This window comes from Elephas maximus, chromosome 9, assembly GCF_024166365.1.
Source record: "Elephas maximus indicus isolate mEleMax1 chromosome 9, mEleMax1 primary haplotype, whole genome shotgun sequence".
In the NCBI taxonomy this organism is placed as follows: domain Eukaryota; kingdom Metazoa; phylum Chordata; class Mammalia; order Proboscidea; family Elephantidae; genus Elephas; species Elephas maximus.
Genome location: NC_064827.1, coordinates 61,267,068 through 61,289,150, shown reverse-complemented (window position 1 = coordinate 61,289,150; position 22,083 = coordinate 61,267,068). Strand labels below are relative to the sequence as shown.

Here is a 22,083-nt window from a genome sequence, read left to right as displayed (position 1 = left end):
GGTTCAAACCGCCAACCTTTTGGTTAGCAGCTGAGTGTTTAACCATTGCTTCACCAGGGCTTCTTTCAATTATGCTCTGGATCAGTTAGGGGTACCATTATATCCTTATTTAGATCCTGCTTTGGATCCGAATAAGGGTATAAGGATAGTATGGAGTTTTCATTTTCTTTCTAGGAAATATTTTCGGTCTTGCCTCTGCAGTTTTGCCAACAATTTTTCTCCTTGGCATGTGCACTGTACATGTGAGGACAAGAAAGATAAATTTGTGCCTTTTGTGCATTTTAATTTAAAAATATATTTATTATACTAACAATATCGTAACTACAATATTGATGTTACAAGTCTAATATTTGCTTACTGTTTCTTTTCACTTTCTGAAGAAGCGTTGGAGTCAAAAAAGTGAAGAAGAGAAAGCGCGAGCGAGAGTGGGTAGCGGGCAACATTCAGAGCTATTAAAGGCCAGCGATTCACCCTGTAAGCTTTTTTTTTGTTTGTTTCAGTTCCACATTTGGGGCCAGAGATGGTATCAGAAGGAATTTGCCCAGGAAATGGTCTTTAATATCACTACCAGCAGCCAGGCCCCTCAGATGTGCTTGGACCTGCATCCAGGTACCAACTACAATGTCAGCCTCCTGGCTTTGTCTTCTAAACTTCCTGTGGCCATCTCCCTGACAACCCAGATAACAGGTAAATCTTGAATAACAGCATTTGGATGAAGGAAGTCACCACAGAGCTGTTGATAGGCCAGGATAAAGAGGAACATTCTTTCTACCTTTATATAATGAACTTTAAGAGAGAGGAGGAAGGAAATGGATTTGAAAAGGGGTGCTAAGAGGCCTGCAGCTGGGACTGTAATGTTTTATTTCTTAAAAAGATTTCTGAAGCAAAATGTTAGCATTGATTAAAGGTCGATTAAATTCCTTCCAGATGTCTGAAAACTTTAAAGTATTTCATACGTCAAAAAAAAAAAAAAAAAAAAACCTGTTATTATTTCTTTGTCAGTAACATATGTAATTGGCATTCTCTTGCAAATAAAGAGTAGGTTACTCTCAGGGGGAAATGACTGGCAGACTCACTATTAAAACAACAGCACACCAAACCTGTTACCTTCAAGTTGATTCTGACTCATGATGACCCCATTTAGTGCCCTAGTAAACTCAATTGTATTTATTTTTTCCTCCTTCCTCAAATAAGTGACTCTCCCCCCTCCCCCCACTCCACCACATATACTCCAAGCTAATACTCTTTTGCTTCTTCTTTCACTGAGAAATTAGAAGTAATTAGGTGAGGACTTCCCCCAAATCTCTTACTAAACTTTTTTTTTTGCATTGGGGCTTTTCCACTTACTGTTTCCTCTTCTTGGGACACTCTCTCCAGATGGCTGCCTTATAATCCTTCAGGTCTCCATGCAAATGTCATCATCTTAGAAAGACTGTCCCTCTCCATCCTTTCAAAAATATCCTCCCAATCTCCACCCTATCACTCTCTATCCACCTACTCTGCTTGAATTTCTTCATAGGACTTGCTTTCTGAAATTGTGTTTTTGTTGTCTATTTTTTAAATTTTCTTTCTCTCCTACTAGAATTTGAGCTCCTCAAAGGTACATTTTTTTGTTTCTGTGTTCTACATTGAATCCCCCATGTGTGAGAACAATACTGACAGCACAAAAATAAAGTTTTTTTTGAGTGAATGAATAAGGGGGCCAAGCCATAAGTAGCCAGTGAATGATACTGATATTAAGATTATGGTTAGTCAAGAAGGGCCTAAGACCTAAGCCTGAGACCAGAAGAAATAGATTGTACCCGGCTACAACGGATGACTGCCCTAACAGGGAACACAACAGAGAACCCCTGAGGGAGCAGGAGAGCAGTGGGATAAAAATGGGATGCAGACCTCAAATTCTCATAGAAAGACCAGACTTAATGGTCTGACTGAGACTAGAAGGACCCCTGAGATCATGGTCCCCAGACCTTCTGTTAGCCCAAGACAGGAACCATTCCCAAAGCCAACTCTTCAGACAGGGATTGGACTGGACTATAAGATAGATAATGATACTGGTGAGGAGTGAGCTTCTTGGATCAAGTAGACACATGAGACTATGTGGGTAGCTCCTGTCTGGAGGGGAGATGAGAGGGCAGAGGGGGTCAGAAGCTGGTCTAATGGACATGAAAATAGGGAGTGGAGAGAAGGAGCGTGCTGTCTCATTAGGGGGAGAGCAACTAGGAGTATACACCAAGGTGTATATAAATTTTTATATGAGAGACTGACTTTATTTGTAAACTTTCACTTAAAGCACAATAAAAAAAAAATACAGGATACAGATTAAAAAAAAAAAAAAAGGAGAAACGCCTAAGATAAAAAAGAGTTCACTAAGTTTTAGGTTGGAGGGAGAAGTAATTAATGTTCAATTTGGACTTTCGATTTTATTAAAATAAATAGCTATTCATCCTCTTCTTTGGTCTTTGCCATGTTTGGATGACTTTCATTTCTTATTCAAATGAGTGCTTTACATATATATATATAGGGGAGGTTTCATCTTCATGAGACACTAACCTTGTTCTCTAGACTAAATACAGCCCTAGTAGCTTGAGTTGCCTGTATCTGTGCTTATGGCCACCAGGGGACACTGTTGAGCTGTTTAAGGTCATTGAGACCTTGAAGCTGTTTAATTCATTGAGACCATGACTGTGTTTTCTAACTCTAACCAACTAACAACTAATGCCAAAGATGAAGAAGTTGAAGATTTTAACCAACATCTCCTATCTGAAATTAATCAAATATGCAATCAGAATGCATTGATAATTACTGGTGATTGGAATGTGAAAGTTGGGAACAAAGAAGAAGGATTGGTGGTTGGAAAATACAGCCTTGGTGGTAGACATGATGCCATAGATAGCATGATAGAATTTTGCAAGACCAATGACATCTTCATTGCAAATATCCTTTTTTCAACAACACAAACAGTGACTATATATATGACCTCACTAGATGGAATACACAGGAATCAAATCAACTACCTCTGAGGGAAGAGCTGATGGAGAAGCTCAATATCATCAGTCAGAACAAGGCCAGAGGATGACTGCAGATCAGATCATCAATTACTCATTTGCAAGTTCAAGTTTAAACTGAAGAAAGTTAAAACAAGTCCATGAGAGCCAAAATACGACCTTGAGTATGTCCCACCTGAATTTAGAGACCATCTCAAGAACAGATTTGACACACTGAACACTAATGACCAAAGACCAGATGAGTTGTGGGATGACATCAAGGATATCATACACAAAGAAAGCAAAGGTCATTAAAAAGACAGGAGAGAAAAAAAAGACCTAAATGGATGTCAGAGGAGACCCTGAAACTTGCTCTTAAACATAGCATAGCTAAAGAAAGAAAAAAAAAAAAACCGAACCCAATGCGTCGAGTCGATTCCGACTCATAGCAACCCTATAGGACAGAGTAGAACTGCCCCATAGAGTTTCCAAGGAGTGCCTGGCAGATTCGAACTGCTGACTCTTTGGTTAGCATCCGTAGCACTTAACCACTATACCACCAGGGTTTCCACAGAGTAGCTAAAGTGAATGGAGGAAATGATGAAGTAAAAGAGCCAAACAGAAGATTTCAAAGGGTGGCTCAAGAAGACAAAGTAAAGTCATAACAAAATGTGCAAAGAACTGGACTTAGAAAGCCAAAAGGGAAAAAAAGCCTCAGCATTTTTCAAGCTGAAAAAACTGAAGAAAAAATTCAAGCCTCAAGTTGAAATATTGAAGGATTCTATGGGCCAAATATCAAACAATGTAGGAAGCATCAAAAGAAGATGGAAGGAATATACAGATTCACTGTACCAAGAAGAATTGGTCGACATTCAACCATTTTAGGAGGTAGCATATGATCAAGAACCGATAGTAATAAAGGAAGAAGTCCAAGCTGCACTGAAGGCATTAGGAAAAAACAATGCTCCAGGAATTGACGGAACACCAATTGAGATGTTTCAACAAATGGATGCAACACTGCAGGTGCTCACTCATCTCTGCCAAGAAATGTGGAAGACAGCTACCTCGCCAACCGATTGGAAAAGATACATATTTGTGCCCATTCCGAAGAGTGGTGATTCAACAGAATGTGAAAGTTATTGAACAATATTATTAACATCACACGCAAGTAAAATTTTGCTGAAGATAATTCAAAAGCAGTTGCAGCAGTGTATCGACAGGGAACTGCCAGAAATTCAAGCCAGATTCAGAAGAGGACTTGTAATGAGGGATATCATCGCTGATGTCAGATGGATCTTGGCCGAAAGCAGAAAATACCAGAAAGAGTTTACTTGTGTTTTATTGACTATGCAAAGGCATTTGACTGTGTGGATCATAACAAATTATGGATAACACTGCAAAGAATGGGAATGCCAGAACACTTAATTGTGTACATGAGGAACCTCTGCATAGACCAAGAGGCAGTCATTCAAACAGAACAAGGGGATACTGCATAGTTTAAAAGTGTGCATCAGGGTTGCATCCTTTCACCATACTTGTTCAATATGTATGCTGAGCAAATAATCCAAGAAGCTAAACTATATGAAGAAGAACATGGCTTCAGGATTGAAGGAAGACTCATTAACAACCTGCAATATTCAGATGATACAACCTTACTGAAAGTGAAGAGGACTTGAAGCACTTACTAATGATGATCAAAGACTAAAGCCTTCAGTATGGATTACACTTCAACATAAAGAAAGCAAAAATCCTCGCAACTGGACTAGTAAGCAATATCATGACAAACAGAGAAAAGATTGACGTTTGCAAGGATTTCGTTTTACTTGGATCCACAATCAACACCCATGAAAGCAGAAGTCAAGAAATCAAATGATGTACTGCGTTGGGCAAATGTGCTGCAAAAGACCTCTTTTCAAGTGTTGAAAATCAAAGATGTCACTTTGAGGACTAAGGTGTACCTCACCCAAGGCATGGTATTTTCAGTTGCCTCATATGTATGCAAAAGCTGGACAATGAATAAAGAAGACCAAAGAAGAATTGATGCCTTTGAATTATGGTGTTGGTGAAGAATGTTGAATATACCATGAACTTCCAGAAGAATAAGCAAACCTGTCTTGGAAGAAATACAGTCAGAATGCTCCTTAGAAGTGAGGATGGCAAGACTACATCTCACATACTTTGGACATGTTATCAAGAGGAACCAGCCCTTGGAGAAGGACATCATGCTTGATAGAGGGCCAGTGAAAAAGAGGAAGACCCTCAAGGAACTAGACTGACACAGTGGCTGCAACAATGGATTCAAACATAGCACAATTGTGAGAATGGAGCAGGACTCGGCAGTGTTTCGTTCTGTTGTACATAGGGTTGCTATGAGTTGGAACCAGCTTGATGGCACCTAACAACGACCAACCAGAAAACCAAACCCACCGCCATCAAGTCTATTCTGACTTAGAGCAATCCTGTATGACAGAGTAGAACTGCCTCATAGGGTTTCCAAGTCTGAAATCTTTACCGAAACAGACTGCCACATCTTTCTCCTGTAGAGAGGCTGGTGTGTTGGAACTGCCAACCTTTCAGTTAGCAGCTGAGTGCTTTAACCATAGCACCACCAGGACTCCTAACTCTACCCTATTTTAAAGAAATTAAAACTTTAAAAAAGCATGAGTAAGTTTTTAAGATCTTATGAAAGAGTTTAAAAAGAAAACCCCAAGCACCCCCATTATATAAAAGACGGAAAAAAGGGAACTTCATATATTGATGTGAAGAGATATGCCTGGTTGCCTTAGATGTGACTTTGTTTCAGTAAAATCATGAACTTTTAAATTTTTCAAGAAATGTTAGGTTAGGGATTTGGGCTTGGAAAACGCAGTAGCTGATTTCCCAGAAGAAAAGTGAATGGAATTTCCCTTCTGACTGTCTTATGTTAAACTAAATCTTACTGATGGGAACAGAATGAAACAAGTGCTTTAAATACATTGCTGACCTCAGAGGAGAGTGAAAGTCCTAAGAATGTTGAGGGACAGAGGCAAGTGTTTCAATGAAAGCCGGGAAGAGGGTGCTGGCAAGAGGGGGCGGGGGGGGGCGTGGCTGGAGCTCCCGTGTATGGCATTTTACTCTTGGTTGCTGTGCTTCCTCAGGTGCTCAGTGATTTGCATTCTTCAGAATAATCCCACCATTCACATCCCCTTTACAACAGGGTGAAGAACAAAGTATTTCATCCTTGATGTAGTCTCCAAAGAGCCAGAAGAGCTTTCAGACATTGATTATGCTATTTTCTAGCATCAATCTAAAATCTTCGGGGCAAAAGTTTCTTCTCATAGGGAGAGGGAAAACACCAGAGAGGGAAAGAGGGGGAGATGCTTTAGTTACCTAATGCTGCTGTAACAGAAATACCACAAGTGGATGACTTTAACAAAGAGAAATTTATTTTCTCACAGTCTAGGAAGCTAGAAGTCCAAATTCAAGGTGCCAGCTCCAGGGAAAGGCTTTCTGTCTCTGTCAGCTCTGGGGAAGTCCTTGTGATCGATCTTCTTCTGGTCTAGGTGCTTCTCAGCACAGGGACCCCAGGTCAAAGGACACACTCTCCTCCTGGTTCTTCCTTCTTTGTGGTATGAGGTTCCCCTATCTCACTGCTTGGTTCTCAATTTTGTATTTCAAAAGAGATTAACTCAAGGTACAACCTAACGTTATAGATTGAGTCCTGCCTCATTAACATAACTGCCTCTAATCCTGCCTCATTAACATCATAGAGGTAGGATTTATAACACACAGGAAAATCACATAAGATGACAAAATGGTGGACGATCACACAATACTGAGAATCATGGCCTAGCCAAGTTGACTCATGTTTTTTGGGGACACAATTTAATCCATAACAGGGGAAGAGAAAGAAAGAGAGAAAAAGAAAGCAAATTCATGCATGACTGTAAAGATAAACCAGGCCACTTAATACTACCAAACATGGTCATCATTTGAGGTTGGAGTTTTATTATGGAACCAAAAATGCTAGAGGAGAAAAGGGGGTAAAAAAGATGTAAAGGACACCATTCCTTTCCATGTCAACTTTCAGTATGAAGACAGGCAACTTCTATGGGAAATTTCCCATCTCTAAGATTACAGCCTAGGAAACCCTACGCAGCAGTTCTTCCTGTCCTATAGGGTTGCTAGAAGTTGGAATCGACTTGACAGCATGCAACAACAGCTGTATTCATAATAAGAAAAAAAGAATGTACTTTTTCAGATTAGAAGAACTGAAAGCACAGGTATGCCCCAGGCATTGTTAGACTGCCACTTGAATGGCGGGATCCAATCTGGACAGCTCTGATTCCCCCTTCATGACTAGGGACCCCAGTCCCTGCCTCCAGCACCTCCTTTCTTACTACTGGTGTTCTCAGAAAGGACCAAGTTGTCTTGATCTTCTGCCTTAGGCTTCGCTTCCATGGTTGGCTATCCACGAGCCATCTGAGGACACTGCACTCCTGTGCCCTCAGTGAGAGTACCATCCTCTCTGGCTGGACCCAACACCACACTTATTCCTGGAAGCCCCCTGCTCCCCAGGAGGCTGAAGTTGCACCAGATCGTGGGGCAGAGGTCAGGAGAGGGACTGGCCCTCCCCAACTGTTTTCTACTTTGTCTAGAGCCTCTCAAAACCTTTCAAGGGCACCGATTCTTCGATATCTGGAGATCCTGGTGGTACAGTGGTTAAGGGCTCACCAACTTGAGCCCACAAGCGGCTCTGCAGGAGAAAAGACCTGGAGCTCTGCTTCCATGAAGATTTCAGCCTAGGAAGCCCTGCAGGGCAGTTCTGTTCTGTCCTGTATGTCGCTATGAGTCAGAATCAACTCGCAGTACACAACAACAGCAAGAACAACATTAGGACAGGCTAGCGGGGGGCGGGGGGCACATAAGGCATTTCCTACATCCATGGTCAGCCTATTTGTCTCCTCCAGAAATCTCCAAACTACTTTCTCAATGTGTGGGGATAAGTGTCTTTCAACTCCTCTCACAGAATCCCAGCTTAGGTCCCACTGAGACAAGATGATGTGCCTTGGTGGAAAGGGGCTGGATATGTTATTTTCTTGTATTAGCTTTAGCCTTTATAAAACATGAACAGCAAGGTTTCCTTAAATCAGAAGCCTAAAAACCAGGGTTTCTATGTGTAGCGGAGGGGTGAGGGGCATGTTGAACCTTAACAATTCAACAACTGTTTATTGATTAGTTAGATACAAAGACCTGTACTAAATGCTGAGGGCAGGGGCGGATTATCCAATCGGCAAGGCAAGCACAGTGCTTACCTTGCTTACCAGATCATCTGTGCGAACAATTTCACATGGGTTTCACCATGTCTTTAATTGAAGATGTGGTGAAACCCATGTGAAATTGTTCACTACAGATTTATAAGTAAGCATAAGTAAGCCCTTGCTTACTGGGTAATCCTCCCTGTCAGGGATTGTGAATTTGAAAAGAGGTTTTGATTCTGTAGGAAGGTGCTGTGGGGTTGAGAGAGAGATAGATGGTAGCCATAGCTAGAAGCAGAGTCTTTGATGTGCTGAAAAAATGTTACATTGTTCATACAGATGGTCTGGTAAGCAAGATAAGTACTGTGCTTACCTTGCCCATTGGATAATCCACCCCTGGCTGAGGGGATTTAAAGATGGAAAGAAAATTGTCCCTTCTCCATGGGTCGTCACAGTCTCATAACTGTATTGATGGTGGAGATCTATCTAGCCTTGGGATATCTGATTATTTATAATGTGAGCTACCATTTTTTTCTGTTACCACCAATTTCAATTTATCATGATTTGGGTGTATCTGGGTAGGTGCCTGAGGATACGGAAAGAACCATCATGATGCCTTCATTTTTTTCCTTACTACCTATTACAGAAATTTCAGAAAAGTTGCATTGTACCAGACTCAGGCAGTGGAGTTGTATTTTAATTCCTCGTGTTTACTTGAAGTTTCTAGCACAAGGTTCATGTTTGTTTAGTTTTGGTGCAGATAAAATTTTGTTCTGCTTTTGGTTCTTTTTATTCATTTTGGTTGGTTTTGTTGCTGTTGTTTTGCCAACTCATGGTGACCCCATGTGTTACAGAGTAGAACTGCTTTAAAGGGTTTTCTTGGCTATAATCTTTATGAAAGCTGATTGCCAGGCCTTTCTTCTGCAGAATTGCTGGGTGGTTTTGAACTGCCAACCTTTAGGTTAGCAGTCGATCACAAACTGCTTGCACCATCCATGATCGTTTGGTGCATTTTAGATAAAGGAATTTTCACTCATTCATATTTACACTACCTCGTTTTTCTTATTGATTTTAATGGTTTGTCTACATTAGTGATATTAATCTTTTGTTATACATAATTATAAAATTTCCCCCCAGGTTATTTACTCTTTAATTTTCTTGTTTTAATATATTTTTTGGCATTAGGTATTTTAAAATTTCAAGTAATCAATTCTATTTTTTTTTTTTTTAGTTTTATAATTTCTGCCTCTGTTGTCATGGAAGGTCCCAAAAAGCCTTTCCCACCCTGAAATCAGATCAGTTCTTATTCTCTGATATTTTGCATGCTTCTTTGATAGTTTTGATTTTTACATTTAAAACTTAGACCCATTTGGAATTTGTTTTGATATATGTATGGTATGAGACTAAATAATTTAAAAAACAAAACAAAAACAGTTGATGTCACATTGGTTCTGACTCGCGGTGACCCCATGTGTATCAGACTAGAGCTGTTCTCCATAGCACTTTCAGTGGCTAATTTTTGGGAAGTAGATCACCAGGCTTTTTTCCAAGGCATCTCCGGTTAGACTCGAATCTCCAGCCTTTTGGTTAGCATCTGAGTGCCCTAAACATTTGCACCTCCCAGGGATTCTGAGGCTAAATTTACATGGCACATTTTCTCTAAATGATAAGCCAGTTTCCCATCACCTTTTGAAATACTACCCTTGTCACATACTATATTCTAATGCATTTATTTGGGTCCATTTCTAGACTGCCTAGCTCTTCCATTGCTTTGCCTGTTCTGCACCCGCCCCTTACAATTATTGTAATTTTATAATATTTAATAGTTTGTAGGGCACATTCTCCTATACTACTTTTCTCCTTACTTCTCCAAGTTTTCTTACATGGTAGCCCTCAGCGTTTTCCTTTGTCCTTTGCTTCTAGCAGTGGTTAAGAGCTACGATTGCTAACCAAAAGGTCAGCAGTTTGAATCCACTAGCTGCTTCTTGGAAACCCTATGGGGCAGTTCTACTCTGTGCTATAGGGTCACTATGAGTCAGAATTGACTCAACAGCAATGAGTTTGATCTGGTTTGGTTTTGGTTCTAGCACAGCCATGGATAGTGTCAACACCTAGAAATGGTACTAAGGGTCTCCCTTCTGGGTCCTCTTCCATCTCAGGGTGACCGGACCACATACATTTCCTAGCTGGACATGACCTCTTTCTTGTCTTGGGTCTGATTGGGTTTAAATCTGTAATGAGGCTAGTGGAAAGGAGAACGGATTTGCTAAGGACAGCAGCTTGGGAGACAGGAAAGAGCACCTTGAAAAAATGCCTAGAATGTAAGCTTATTTAACCTCAAAATGTGATTAAGAACCAGCCTAATGAGGTTCAGGCATGTACATTAGAGAGAAAAAGTAGACTGTTTAAAATATAAGGTGGAGAAGGTCTTACACAAGCAGAGCAGAGCCATCCAGAGGTCACATGTTGTTTGAACCATCAGGAGGCCTTAGACAAGCAGAACATAAAACCATCCAGAAGTCATGTGTTGTTTGAATCATCAGGATGATAGTGGCACACCGAGACCTGCAGAATGATACTAACTTGCAAAGGGCAACATGGCACATAGCAAGCAGGGGCAGCCTTCCCGCGCTGTTCGGTGGGTCCGCCTTCTTGGAGCTGAGCGAGTGTTTTGTTCTGCTGTTACCAAGGGCTAGGAGAAACTGGGTGGTTTAAAAGGGTAGCCAAGAGATTAGACAAACTAGAATTATTAATCTCAGAGAAGAGTAAACAGAGGAGTAATTTAAGAGAGCCTGAGGAGGGTTCTCACACAGAATAGAGTGACCAGTTAATCTCCTTCTGGGCTGAAAACAGGAAATGTGTGATTAAAAACACTGATTATACTGTGATAATATGATCACAAATGCAAGGGCATTTCAGTGACAGCGTGAAGTGTAGTAATTTTTAACAATGGAAGGGGCACATACCCCTGGGGGACAAGGAAGGGGCTTTTCAAACTAGCTTCCTCCTCTCCCCCATCACTGCTTCAGAAACCTATCTGGTTGACATTCTTGGGTGTGTCAGTTTTGTCGGTTCTGGAATCTCTCCTTTTGGATACCTCTTGACAGTGTAGACTTTTAACTCCTCCGTGGAAGGCCTTGACTATTTTTGATTCTTTGATAAGCTGGGTCTGTATCAGGTGACCTTTTAGGCTCCCAGGTAATCCCACAGGTATATGAAAAGCATAATCTACATGACCATATCTGGGTGACTTTGGAAGAAATTCTAGATTTAACATTGTTTAACAAAAGCTGTGGAGTCCCTAGGTGATACAAACTGTTAAGCTTCTGACTACTACCTCAGAGGATGCTGGTTCAAACCCACCCAGAGATGCCTTGGGAGACAGGTCTGGCAGTCTGTTTCCAAAAGGTCACAGCCTTGAAAACCCTGTGGAGCAGTTCTGCTCTGTACACATGGGGTCGCCATGAGTCGAGATCGACTCAACAGCAACTAACAACAGAGCTGTAGAGGACTCTCATTCTTCCACCTGGTATGAAATGCCTGGGTCTCCCAGTGGTCTACCCGTGGCACTCGTGTCTTCTCGGTGCATCTGTACTATCCCTCTGGATATCAATACCCATTCCTACCTATGAGCCGCCCATATCACCACAACAGAGATTGCTCCTAGTCTCTGGACCTGTATTTCTAACTGCCTGCTGGTTAGTTCCGCAAGCACTTCAAACTGAACAGGTCCAGAGTGACTCTGGACCTTCATGAATGACATCACCATTGACTCAGTTGCTCACACCAGGAGCCCAGATTCCTTCCCCTTTCTTCCCTCCTGCCATGTTCTGTCCAACTCTCTCCTGAGTATCTCTTCCATCTGTCCCCTCTTCTCCCCTCTCAGTGTCATCACTTGCTTCAGACCATAGGCACTTCTACCTAGATTATTGGACAACCTGTGCTCTTGCCTTTTTCCAATTCATCCCCCAATCAGCAATCTAAATCGTATTTCTAAAATACAAGTTGGCTGAAACTCTCTAAATGACTCATGATTTCCAGGACCTCATATATGACCTACCCCTGTAACCTCACTGCCTGCCTCTACCCTGCCAGAACTCAGCATTTCAGCCATAATGAACCACTTGTAGTTCTGTCACTGCTCACTCCCTCTCTTTTAGCTTGTGCCTCTGCATATGTGTGTTTCTGTATTGGGTGGGCTCGTCCCCCTGCCCTTGGTCAGGTGTTCCCCCTCTGCTCTCCCACAGCACCCTCTGTATAACTTCTTTATAGCTCTAAGCACCACCTGTTATAACTGTTTCATCTATGAGACTTTGAGCTCCTGAAATGCAGAAACCATGTCTTCCATGGCTTTTTCCCCCTCAGCCTAGCAGGGTACCTGCTGCATAGAGGGGGCTGTTCAATGTGCGTTGAGTGGGGATATATGATAACACACTTGATGTTGTTATTGTTGTTGTTAAGTGCCATCGAGTCAGTTCCGACTCACAGCAACCCTGTGTACAACAGAACGAAACACTGCCCGGTCCTGCGCCATCCTTACAATCGTTGTTATGCTTGAGCCCATTGTTGCCGATCCATGATCATCTACAGGGCCTGTGGCCAGAAGGGCTTTGGAGCACTGTGAATGACAGCCTCATAAGAACTTTATGGGACAGGGGAGGGCCATTCCTCATAGAAAAAGGGATTCTGAGCACATAAAATAAATATATGAAGTATGTAATGTATAAAAGGACATATACAGACTGGAGAATCTCAGGCGCAGGGGATCCTGTCTTCTGAGAGTTCTGCAATTACAGGTTTACAACTATACCTGGTCTCTTCCAGGCTTATCCTCCTTCAGCTTCCTATTCACTCAGCAGCTCCCTTCTCCAGCCCTGACATAGAGACAGTGCCTTGTCTTCTATTTTTTGTTGCTACCTCTTGGCTCATGAGGAGCAGTAATACAGACCCTGACTCAGTCATGGTCCCCTGAATAGTGTTTCCTGTGTACTAGAGCTGGGCAGGCACTAAACTCGTTCTGCAGCCTCTCTTCCTGGGGTCTTTCTTGAGTCTCTACTCATTTCTTCCCTTTGAACACCTGTTAATTAAGGGAGGCTTGGTCTTTTCCATCTCTGCACCTCTCAACGTCTGTTCCTTATGATCTCTAGGGATAGCAGCATGGGATCCCTTATTCTTTCAGGAAATCATAATTCTAGGTTTTCAGTTTTAGGCTGTAGTTTTTTCTCAGGCAAAATGAATACAAGCAATGTCATAACATGGTAGTGTGGCAAAGCTGACATTGGAGTCAATTGACCTAGGCCCCAAACTTGGCTCTTCTAGTGGCGGACCCAACCAGGGCTTCAAACCCGTTCGGTCTAGTTGGACCTGCTGCTGAGAATTTGCATTTCCACCCCAGATATACTGAATCAGAACCTACGTTTTAAGAAGATCCCCAGGTGATACTGAATTTATACAGAAGAATCACGGGGGATCTTGTTAAAATGTGGGTTCTGATTCAGTATATCTGGGGTGGAAATGCAAATTCTCAGCAGGGGTTTGAACCAGACCAAACCAGTTTAAAACCCCACTTCTTACATTAAAGCTTTCCTGTTTATGGCCCCCATGAGACTGTTTTCTCTGTGCTTTTACTTGTTCTGACCATTCCCTTTTCTTCTTTTTAACATGCTTTCAGAGCCTCCCCTTCCAGAAGTGGAATTTTTCATAGTACATGGACGGCCTGTACCACCCCTGAAACTAAGGAAAGCCAAGGAGAAAAATGGACCTATCAGGTCGGTAGCTGTCCTTTGCCCAGTGACACCCATAGAATTTTTTGGGATCTTTGGTTTGAGTGAGGAAGAGACATCTGCGTGGGCTGCCGCACTCAGGTAGTTGGAGTGATGTGGTAAAAAAAAAAAAAAAAAAAAGACAAAAACCAAACCAGTTGTGTCCAGTCAATTCTGGTGACCCCATCATGTGTTTTAGCGTAGAACTATACTCCATAGGGTTGTCAATGACTGTGATCTTTTGGAAGTAGATTGCCAGGCCTTTCTTCTGAGGCACCTCTAGGTGGATTCAAACCACCAACTTTCCAGGTAGTGGCCGAGTTAACCATTTGTGCCACCCAGGGACTCAGTGTAGTCAAGGCCTTTTTTGTGTCCTGGGGCACTGACTGGGCCTCTAATCCCAACCAGCACCCTTCCAAATGAATAGAGAGATTTCTGAGGGATCAGAGAGAGACATTTAGGCAGCGTAACTGAAGAAATTAAGCCAACCATACAATGGAATATTATTCAGCCATAAAAAATAATGAAGTTCTAATACATGCTACCACATGGATGAATCTTAAAAACATTATGCTGAGTGAAATAAATCAGACAGAAAAGGACATACACGATCCCACTTATATGAAATATCTAGAATAGGCAAGTATATGGAGACCAAAGTTTACTGGTAGTTACCAGGGGTGGGTGGGAGGGGGAAGTGAGGACTTATTGTCAAGGAATGCTGAATTTATGTTAAGGAAGATGAAAAAAATTGGAAATGGATAGTGGTAATGGCTGTACAACATGATAAATATAATTAATGTCACTGAATTGTATACACAAAAATGGTTAAAATGGCAAATGTATTGTTATATGTATTTTACCACAATAAAATTTAAAGAAAAAATTAAAGTGAAATAAGACATTTTCAGACGAAAAAGAACTTAAGTCCGTTCATTTGGTCATCAGACAGGCATTACCTGAGTGTCTAAGACATGTTAGGCATTGTCCTTGGCAGGCACAGCTCCAAGTAGATCCTCTAGTGATGGTAGGTCAGGAGCATCGTTCCACTTACAAAAGACAACATATGATATGGGGTGGGTGTAGTGGTTTCTGAAAGGGTCATTTGGACAGTTCTTTTTATTCATTCATGTATGAATTATGGGCAAGACAGTTCAGTTAATGACTGCTTCTGGATTCCAGATAGTATTGTTGTTGTTCGGTGCCGTTGAGTCGGTTCTGACTCATAGCGACCCTGTGTACAACAGAATGAAACACTGCCTGGTCCTGCACCATCCTCACAATCATTACTACGTTTGAGCTCATTGTTTCAGATAGTATTTGGGTGAAATTAATTTATCTCCTTTGGAGGAATGCGTTGTGTTCAGTTAAGCATTTTATTCACAAAAGTCATCATAGGTTTAGGAAAGTAAAATTATCCCTGTTTTAGAGAGGAAGGTTAAGGCTTGCCCGGAGAGATGAGCAGCTTGCTCATGGGAACCGGTCCGGTAGATGACAGTCTCTTGACTTAATTTCCATTGCCTTATGTCGTTCTCGACCATTCAGTCTAATGATCCTTCAGTACAATCAAGGTAAAAATATGAGATATTATAAAATTATAAAGGGAAGTCTGGGGATATCATCTATGTGTCCATTTATAATTAAACTTAGGTTTGTTCTGCTTTTTCATTAGTTTAAGTTGAGTAAAAGCCCAAAGGGTTTTCCAGGAATGGGCGTTGAATAAATTGCTACATTTTTTGAGTCCTGATAAGTTACTGGAAGGCTTGTAATTCTGTTACTATACGGAGAACAGAAGGTACAGCATCACTGCCTGAGAAAATTTGTAAGAGCAAAAGTGCTATTTAAGCCAAATGATTACATAAGGCAAAAAGAAAAGCCAAATGACCGTCTACTCTTATGGCTGTGTGCTGGCCAAGGCCTCCAAAACAGGAAGTGGAGATCTGTGAGTCATTCAAGGGAGGGTGGTGGTGAGAAAGAGGTGAGAAGGCCTTCCAGAACAGTAATGTTCCAAACAGCCACAACTGCTTCCCTAATGTCATCAGGGCTAACTACCAGCAGGCGAGTAATGTTTCCTGGCCCTGACTACCTGATTTGAGCTTGGCTACTTTGTGCGTTGTTGTGCTGCAAAGATGAGGGCAGTGGATGGAGGCTCATGGTAGAGAAGGGGCCCTGAGACCCAGGCCCCCTTTCTGCACTTGCTGATCATAGGCAAATGAGACAGACTATTGCTTGCCTCCCTTAATGCTAGGGTCTCCCACACTTGCCAAATTATAGGAATCGCCTGTGCTTTATCAGCCAAACAAATTCCAGGACTCTACTGGAGATTTCAATTTGGCAGGTCTGGGATGGGGTCTGAGGATTTTTAGAATTCCTCAAGCAACACGGGTGATTATGATCAGGCTAATTGGGCTAACTACTTTATGTCCCTTGGATGGTGCCTCCAGCAGGCAAAGTGCAGAAGCCAAGGGGTTCAGGGGAGCCTTGAACACCACCACCTGGCATGGAAAGATGAGCGGGATTGGTAGGTATGCCCATAGACAGCGTGGACCTGCTGCAACATTGACTTCCCTACCTCAGGCCATGGCTCATGAGTGTGTCTTCAGGTTTCTAACAGGGCTCCGAAATCATTGGACCCAGTTCGAACCCTTGCTAATAATTTGCATTTCTAACAAGTTCTCTGTTAAAAATTTGCATTTCCACTCCAGATGTACTGAATTAGAATCTACAGTTTAACAAGATTCCCAGGTGATTCTTATGTATAACTTCCTGGAACCTTGTTAGAAATGCAAATTTTCAGCAGGGAGTTGAACTGGATGAACCAGTTTGAAGTCCTGGTTTCTAGGCAGTTTGTGGTTACAGGTGCTCCCTTGCAGGCACTGGGTATACTCAGTAAATGTTTGCTGGTCCTGGTGGTGACCACTTGTCGCTCTGCAGGCTTTACTTTGTCCCTTTTGTAGAAAGGCCTTTGCTGAAAGTGAACCCAAATTTTGTGGAAATCAGGGCCCCCAAGACACCTGGGAGACCCCTGCATTTCCTACTCGTATCCCTGGTGTTTGGGAGCCTGAAAAGTGGAGAGCTTCCTTGACCTAACACTTGCTAGGGGTGTAGGTTTCTCGCTACTTAACCTAGTGATTGTGAGCCGTTAGGAAGCAGGAGATGGGGCATTAGGAGTGTGGAGCAGGAAGATTCAAGTTTCCCAGCAAAATAGAATTAAGTGGCATAATGAGTTTTGGAAATTACCCTGATCGTATTCGATGCTGATACATGCTTTCCCTCTTTGCCGAAATTTGAACTCTAGAAACTTTAATGGAGAGCCAATCATAGCCAAAGAATGGTGCAAGGATACAAGAGTAAATCACTGAAGACCCTGCTATCAGATCTGATAGAGAAAGCTGATGTTCCCTTACTGTGCAAGTGGCAGGAGACAAGTGCTGAATAGATGGCAAGGGAAAGGAAGGCATGATTTCTTTTCATTGCATTTTAATTCTTATTTTCTTTGATGGAAGGTTTTCTAGTTGGTGGGATAAACCACAATAAAACACAACAAAAATGACACCTGATTGTTAGTGTGTTTCTATGTCTACATTTTGGGAACAGTTCCACAACGACCATATGACATATTACCTTGCTGGCTGTTTCAGGGTGTTGTCAAACCAGATTAAGGCATAGTGACTTTGCACTCCTTGTTTTTCTTTTCATGTGAACCTTGGTATCAGTCTGTGAACTGGAGGAAATGTAAATCACATGAGTTCTTTTTTCGGGGGCCCATGTGATTGACAGGGGCCTTTTTGCAAACTTACCACATTAGCTCTTGCACACAGTCTGCCTTCATGTGACTGCTAAAGCCCTTCCACAGCCAGGCTTTATCTGACCATGTGAAAATCACTGATTAGATTAACTTTATGCCACATAGACATAGGGTAGCCACACATGCAGCAACTTTTCCCAGCTGAAGGGGATGCATTGGCGTCCATCTGCAGCTTGAGCTTGGAGAGGTCCCTTATGCAATGTCACCTGGTACTAAATAACACCGTAGGTAAGAAGTGAAGAAGAATCCCTTGACTGTTACAGCTGTCAGAGTATAAATCCCACATAGGCAGGGACTTTTTCTTGTCCAGTATTGTGTTCCCAGTGCCTAGAAAAGTGCTTATCTCATTGAAGATGCTCAATAAATATGGAAAAAAAAATGATTCTTTCCAGACAAGCAACAAATAGACATTTTTCTTTTTTCTTCTAGTTCGTATCAGGTGCTAGTGCTTCCACTGGCTTTTCAAAGCACATTTCCTTGTGATTCCGAAGGGGCTGCCTCGTTTTTTAGCAATGCCACTGATGCTGATGGATACGTGACTGCAGAACTACTGGCCAAAGATGTTCCGGATGATACCATTGAGATACCTATTGGAGACAGGCTGTACTATGGGAAATATTATAATGCACCCTTGAAAATAGGAAACAATTACTGTATCATATTACGAATCACGAGTGAATGGAATAAGGTAAATATCTTTAAAAGCACTCGTGAACTCTATTTTCTTTTTGACATGAAATTTAAATGTTTGAACATTTGCTTCCCCACTATTTGCAATTAGACATTGTGTGCAATAACCATGAAAATGTGTTTATTACTCTTAATGTTGAATAATTTCATTTATGAAGAATGGGCAGGTGAAATGTTTAATGTTGGTAGATATTCTGAACTTCCTGGGGGACATTGTTAGACCTGTGTTTGGACTGACCTGATTTCAGGTCTTCCTCTTAAGCTTCACAGAATGCCCTCATTTTATGGCGCTGCTAAAACCTGCGTTAGAGAGGAACACCTAGAACTCTGTCAACTTCCCTGTACCCCTGCCAGGTTGCTGCCTTCCGTCATTCTCCTAGGAAGCAGGAGGGAGGGGTAGACTAAGCATAGCACTGCCCTACCTTCTATTCATAGCACATCCTTGACTATAGCATAGGCCACACTCCCCTCTGCCCTGGCCTTAGAAGGGCTGTGGTTCTTCCAGGGGTAGTTCTTTCATGAGATATAACCTGTTGCCGTCGAGTCAATTCCTACTCATAGTGACCCTATAGGACCCTTAGGACTGCCCCATAGTGTTTCCAAGGAGCAGCTGGTGAATTTGAATTGCCGACCTTTTGGTTAGTAGCCGAGCTACTGTGCAACCAGGGCTCCTTCATGAGACACAGAACTAAATGTTCATCAGATAATGAGTAAATATAATGAGCTGGACAAGTAGACTAGCAAGAGCTGGATCAGTCAGCCAGGGATGGAAGATCTTCTGGAAAAATCACTGTGATGGCTGCCTTAGGACAACCCTGAATTTATATGGGTCGTTAATGGGCACTAGAAAAATTATATTTATATTAAAACATCTCTTGACTGGTGAATTTAAGGAAAAACTATGTAGCCATCTTCAGTGTAAGGTTCATCACATATTTAAAATTGAGATACACTGGACCTAAATCTAATGTGCCATCATCATGCTTGACATAAAACCAATGGTTACTTTTAAGAATGTGCCTAAGTAGCAAAAGAGACCTGGTAGTGTTTTGTGACAATAATGTAGGAATTAAGAACTAGAAAGTTCAAGCCCAGAATATATTGCCCTGAACTTGTTCAAAAGGTTTTATAACGTAGAGAAGGACTTCTTGCTAGAAAATTGCCTCGAAAGCATGGCTTGGAGTTTCTCCCCTTAGACCTAGCACTGGCAGTACAGCAAGAGTACAATTTAGAGATTGCTCAGAGAGCTGCTGTCCCAGATTAAGGTTTTAGTCTGGGAGGGAATGACGTTGAACCTTAGGATAATAAGTCTAGTTTATAGGTAACTTTCCCGTGATGTCATTGATACCTCTTTATCATATAGCTGAGCAGAACATGTGCTTGTTCTTTGGGATACTGAAGGCGATGAAGGGGCTTTGAAAAATTTATACTTGGACTTTATATTTGAATTGCAATTACTTCCCCTGTGGGTTTATATACATATATTAGTGTTACAGTGGTGATTTATTGCTGATTCTTGTTGTTTCTAGGCCTTTTCCATAATAGTGGATTCTATAAAAATTGTACATCAAAGGCGGGGGGGGTGGGGGTACAGGGAAGAATAGCACAGTTGGAAGATTCACAAGTGACAAATTTACTAGAAAAGTTATCTCCTGTCTCACCTTATGTTTGTTCCATTGTTAGGACACAGATTTTGAAGTGATGCTGATTCAGGTGATAGGTGACCATTTGGTACAAGCTTTCCATCTAGAAAGCCAAAAAGGGACAGTTGAATAATCCCATGGGTTTCTCATTGCTTGCGCCTGAGGCCTGGGCTCAGCCTGCCCAGATGTTCTTCCTATTGGCCTTCAGATGACTCTGCTCTGATGAGCTGCTCAATTGGGAGAGGCTAAAAATTGGTCGGGTTTTCACTAGGGTAGACTTGCTATGAGGTTCTGGGATCCTGAGTTGTAATTTCTTGAGTGGAATTGCCTTTTGGAACCGCAGATACCAATGGGGATTTGATTTCGAGTAGGAACCACTATCATTCTACCAGTTATTCTGGCTCAGTCCCTCTCCCATCTTCAGACCCATGGAGTTTTCCTTTATAGTCACTTACAATCACTTCTTTGAAGACCCTGACCTCTGCTCTGGTCTGGGTCCCTTTTCCCTATTTCAATACCTCTTAAATAGTTAAAAAAAAAAAAAAAAATTTTAAATAGTCTTCCTGTCAAACTCATCATGCATACAACCCCAAGCTTAATCTTCCCAAATCCATTTCTAATTATTTTACAACTCCTCCTCTAAAATTAAATATCTGAAGCCCTGGTGGCACAGTGGTTAAGTGCTGTGCTGCTAACCAAAATGTTGGTGGTTCAAACTCACCAGCTATTCTGTGGGAGAAAGAAGTAGCAGTCTGCTTCCATAAAGATTACAGCCTTGGAAACCCTATGGGGCAGTTCTACTCTATCCTGTAGCATTGCTGTGATATCCTCCAGAATTGACTGGAAGGCAACAGCTATTCAGCTTCCTCTAGGGAGTATCTTATTGAATCTCATCATATACAATAATCTACAATTTCCTAACAGAATAATATGCACATAATAAAGGTGGGGGTGGAGAAGAATAGAAGGTGTTTTATTTTCAATTAAGTTTATGGGTCTCCTCTACCATGGATGAGATTTTATATACGCTCCTTTTGCTTTCTTATTGGTTTTTGGCTGTAATTTGGGTAACTGAGTTTGCCATGTTCTTGTCATCCAGATCTCATAGCCTTGCTTATAGCATGCATCACTCCTTGCTGAACCTCAGAGTCCTTTTCAAAGTAGTTCTCCAGAAAGTCAATGCTCAGAACTGGCAAAGAAAATCAAAACTTACAGCTACTCCTTTTGTTTACTCACAGCATGTGTTTTCTGAGATAGTGGAAAGCAATAGGAAGTGGTCCTTAGGATGGCTGTTCTGTTCCCACTGTCCTTGAACACTGGGTATGAATCATAAGATGTTAGAGCTAGATCCAAACCAAAACCCAGTGCCATCGAGTTGATTCCGACTCATAGCGACCCTATAGGACAGAGTGGACCTGCCCCATAGAGTTTCCAAGAAGCGCCTGGCAGATTCAAACTGCTGACCCTTTGGTTAGCAGCCATAGCACTTAACCACTACACCACCAGGGGTTCCTAGAGCTAAATAGGACCTTAATAATTGTCTAGTTCAAATTAAGAGAGAAAAAAGCTGAAATTCGAAGGGCTAAAATTGTGTTATTTAAACTAACACCATGTTTTGCCAAGTTAAACGTGTTGGTATGTTTTCCTTTATAGGTGAGAAGATACTCCTGTGCAGTTTGGGCTCAGGTGAAAGGTAAAGCCATTTTCTGCCTAAGAATGTTGTCTTTATTTCTTCCTGTCCAGTCTGCAGCATTGAACTTATGTTAATGAGATATCTTTTTAAATTGTCACAAGTGACAGAAACCCAACTCATACTAAACCAAACCAAACCTGTTGCTGTCAAGTCAATTCCAACCCATAGCGACCCCAGAGGACAGAGCAGAACTGTCTCATAAGGTTTCAAAGGAGCAGCTGGTGGCTTTTAACTGCAGACCTTTTGGTTAGCAGCTGTATCAC

General features: G+C 41.8%; 1 protein-coding gene across 3 annotated transcripts in view; it reads left to right on the top strand.

Moving 5' to 3' along the window:
- The window catches only part of SUSD1 (sushi domain containing 1), a 145,956-nt gene that overhangs the window by 101,516 nt on the left and 22,357 nt on the right, over positions 1-22,083 (top strand). For 2 of the 3 annotated variants that reach the window (XM_049895616.1, XM_049895615.1), the window contains exons 12-15: positions 501-687; positions 13,896-13,992; positions 18,224-18,482; positions 21,781-21,820. In XM_049895616.1, coding sequence (XP_049751573.1) covers positions 501-687; positions 13,896-13,992; positions 18,224-18,482; positions 21,781-21,820 — 583 coding nt within the window. The remainder of the gene's footprint in view (positions 1-500; positions 688-13,895; positions 13,993-18,223; positions 18,483-21,780; positions 21,821-22,083) is intronic. The other variant, XM_049895617.1, reaches the window with a different exon arrangement.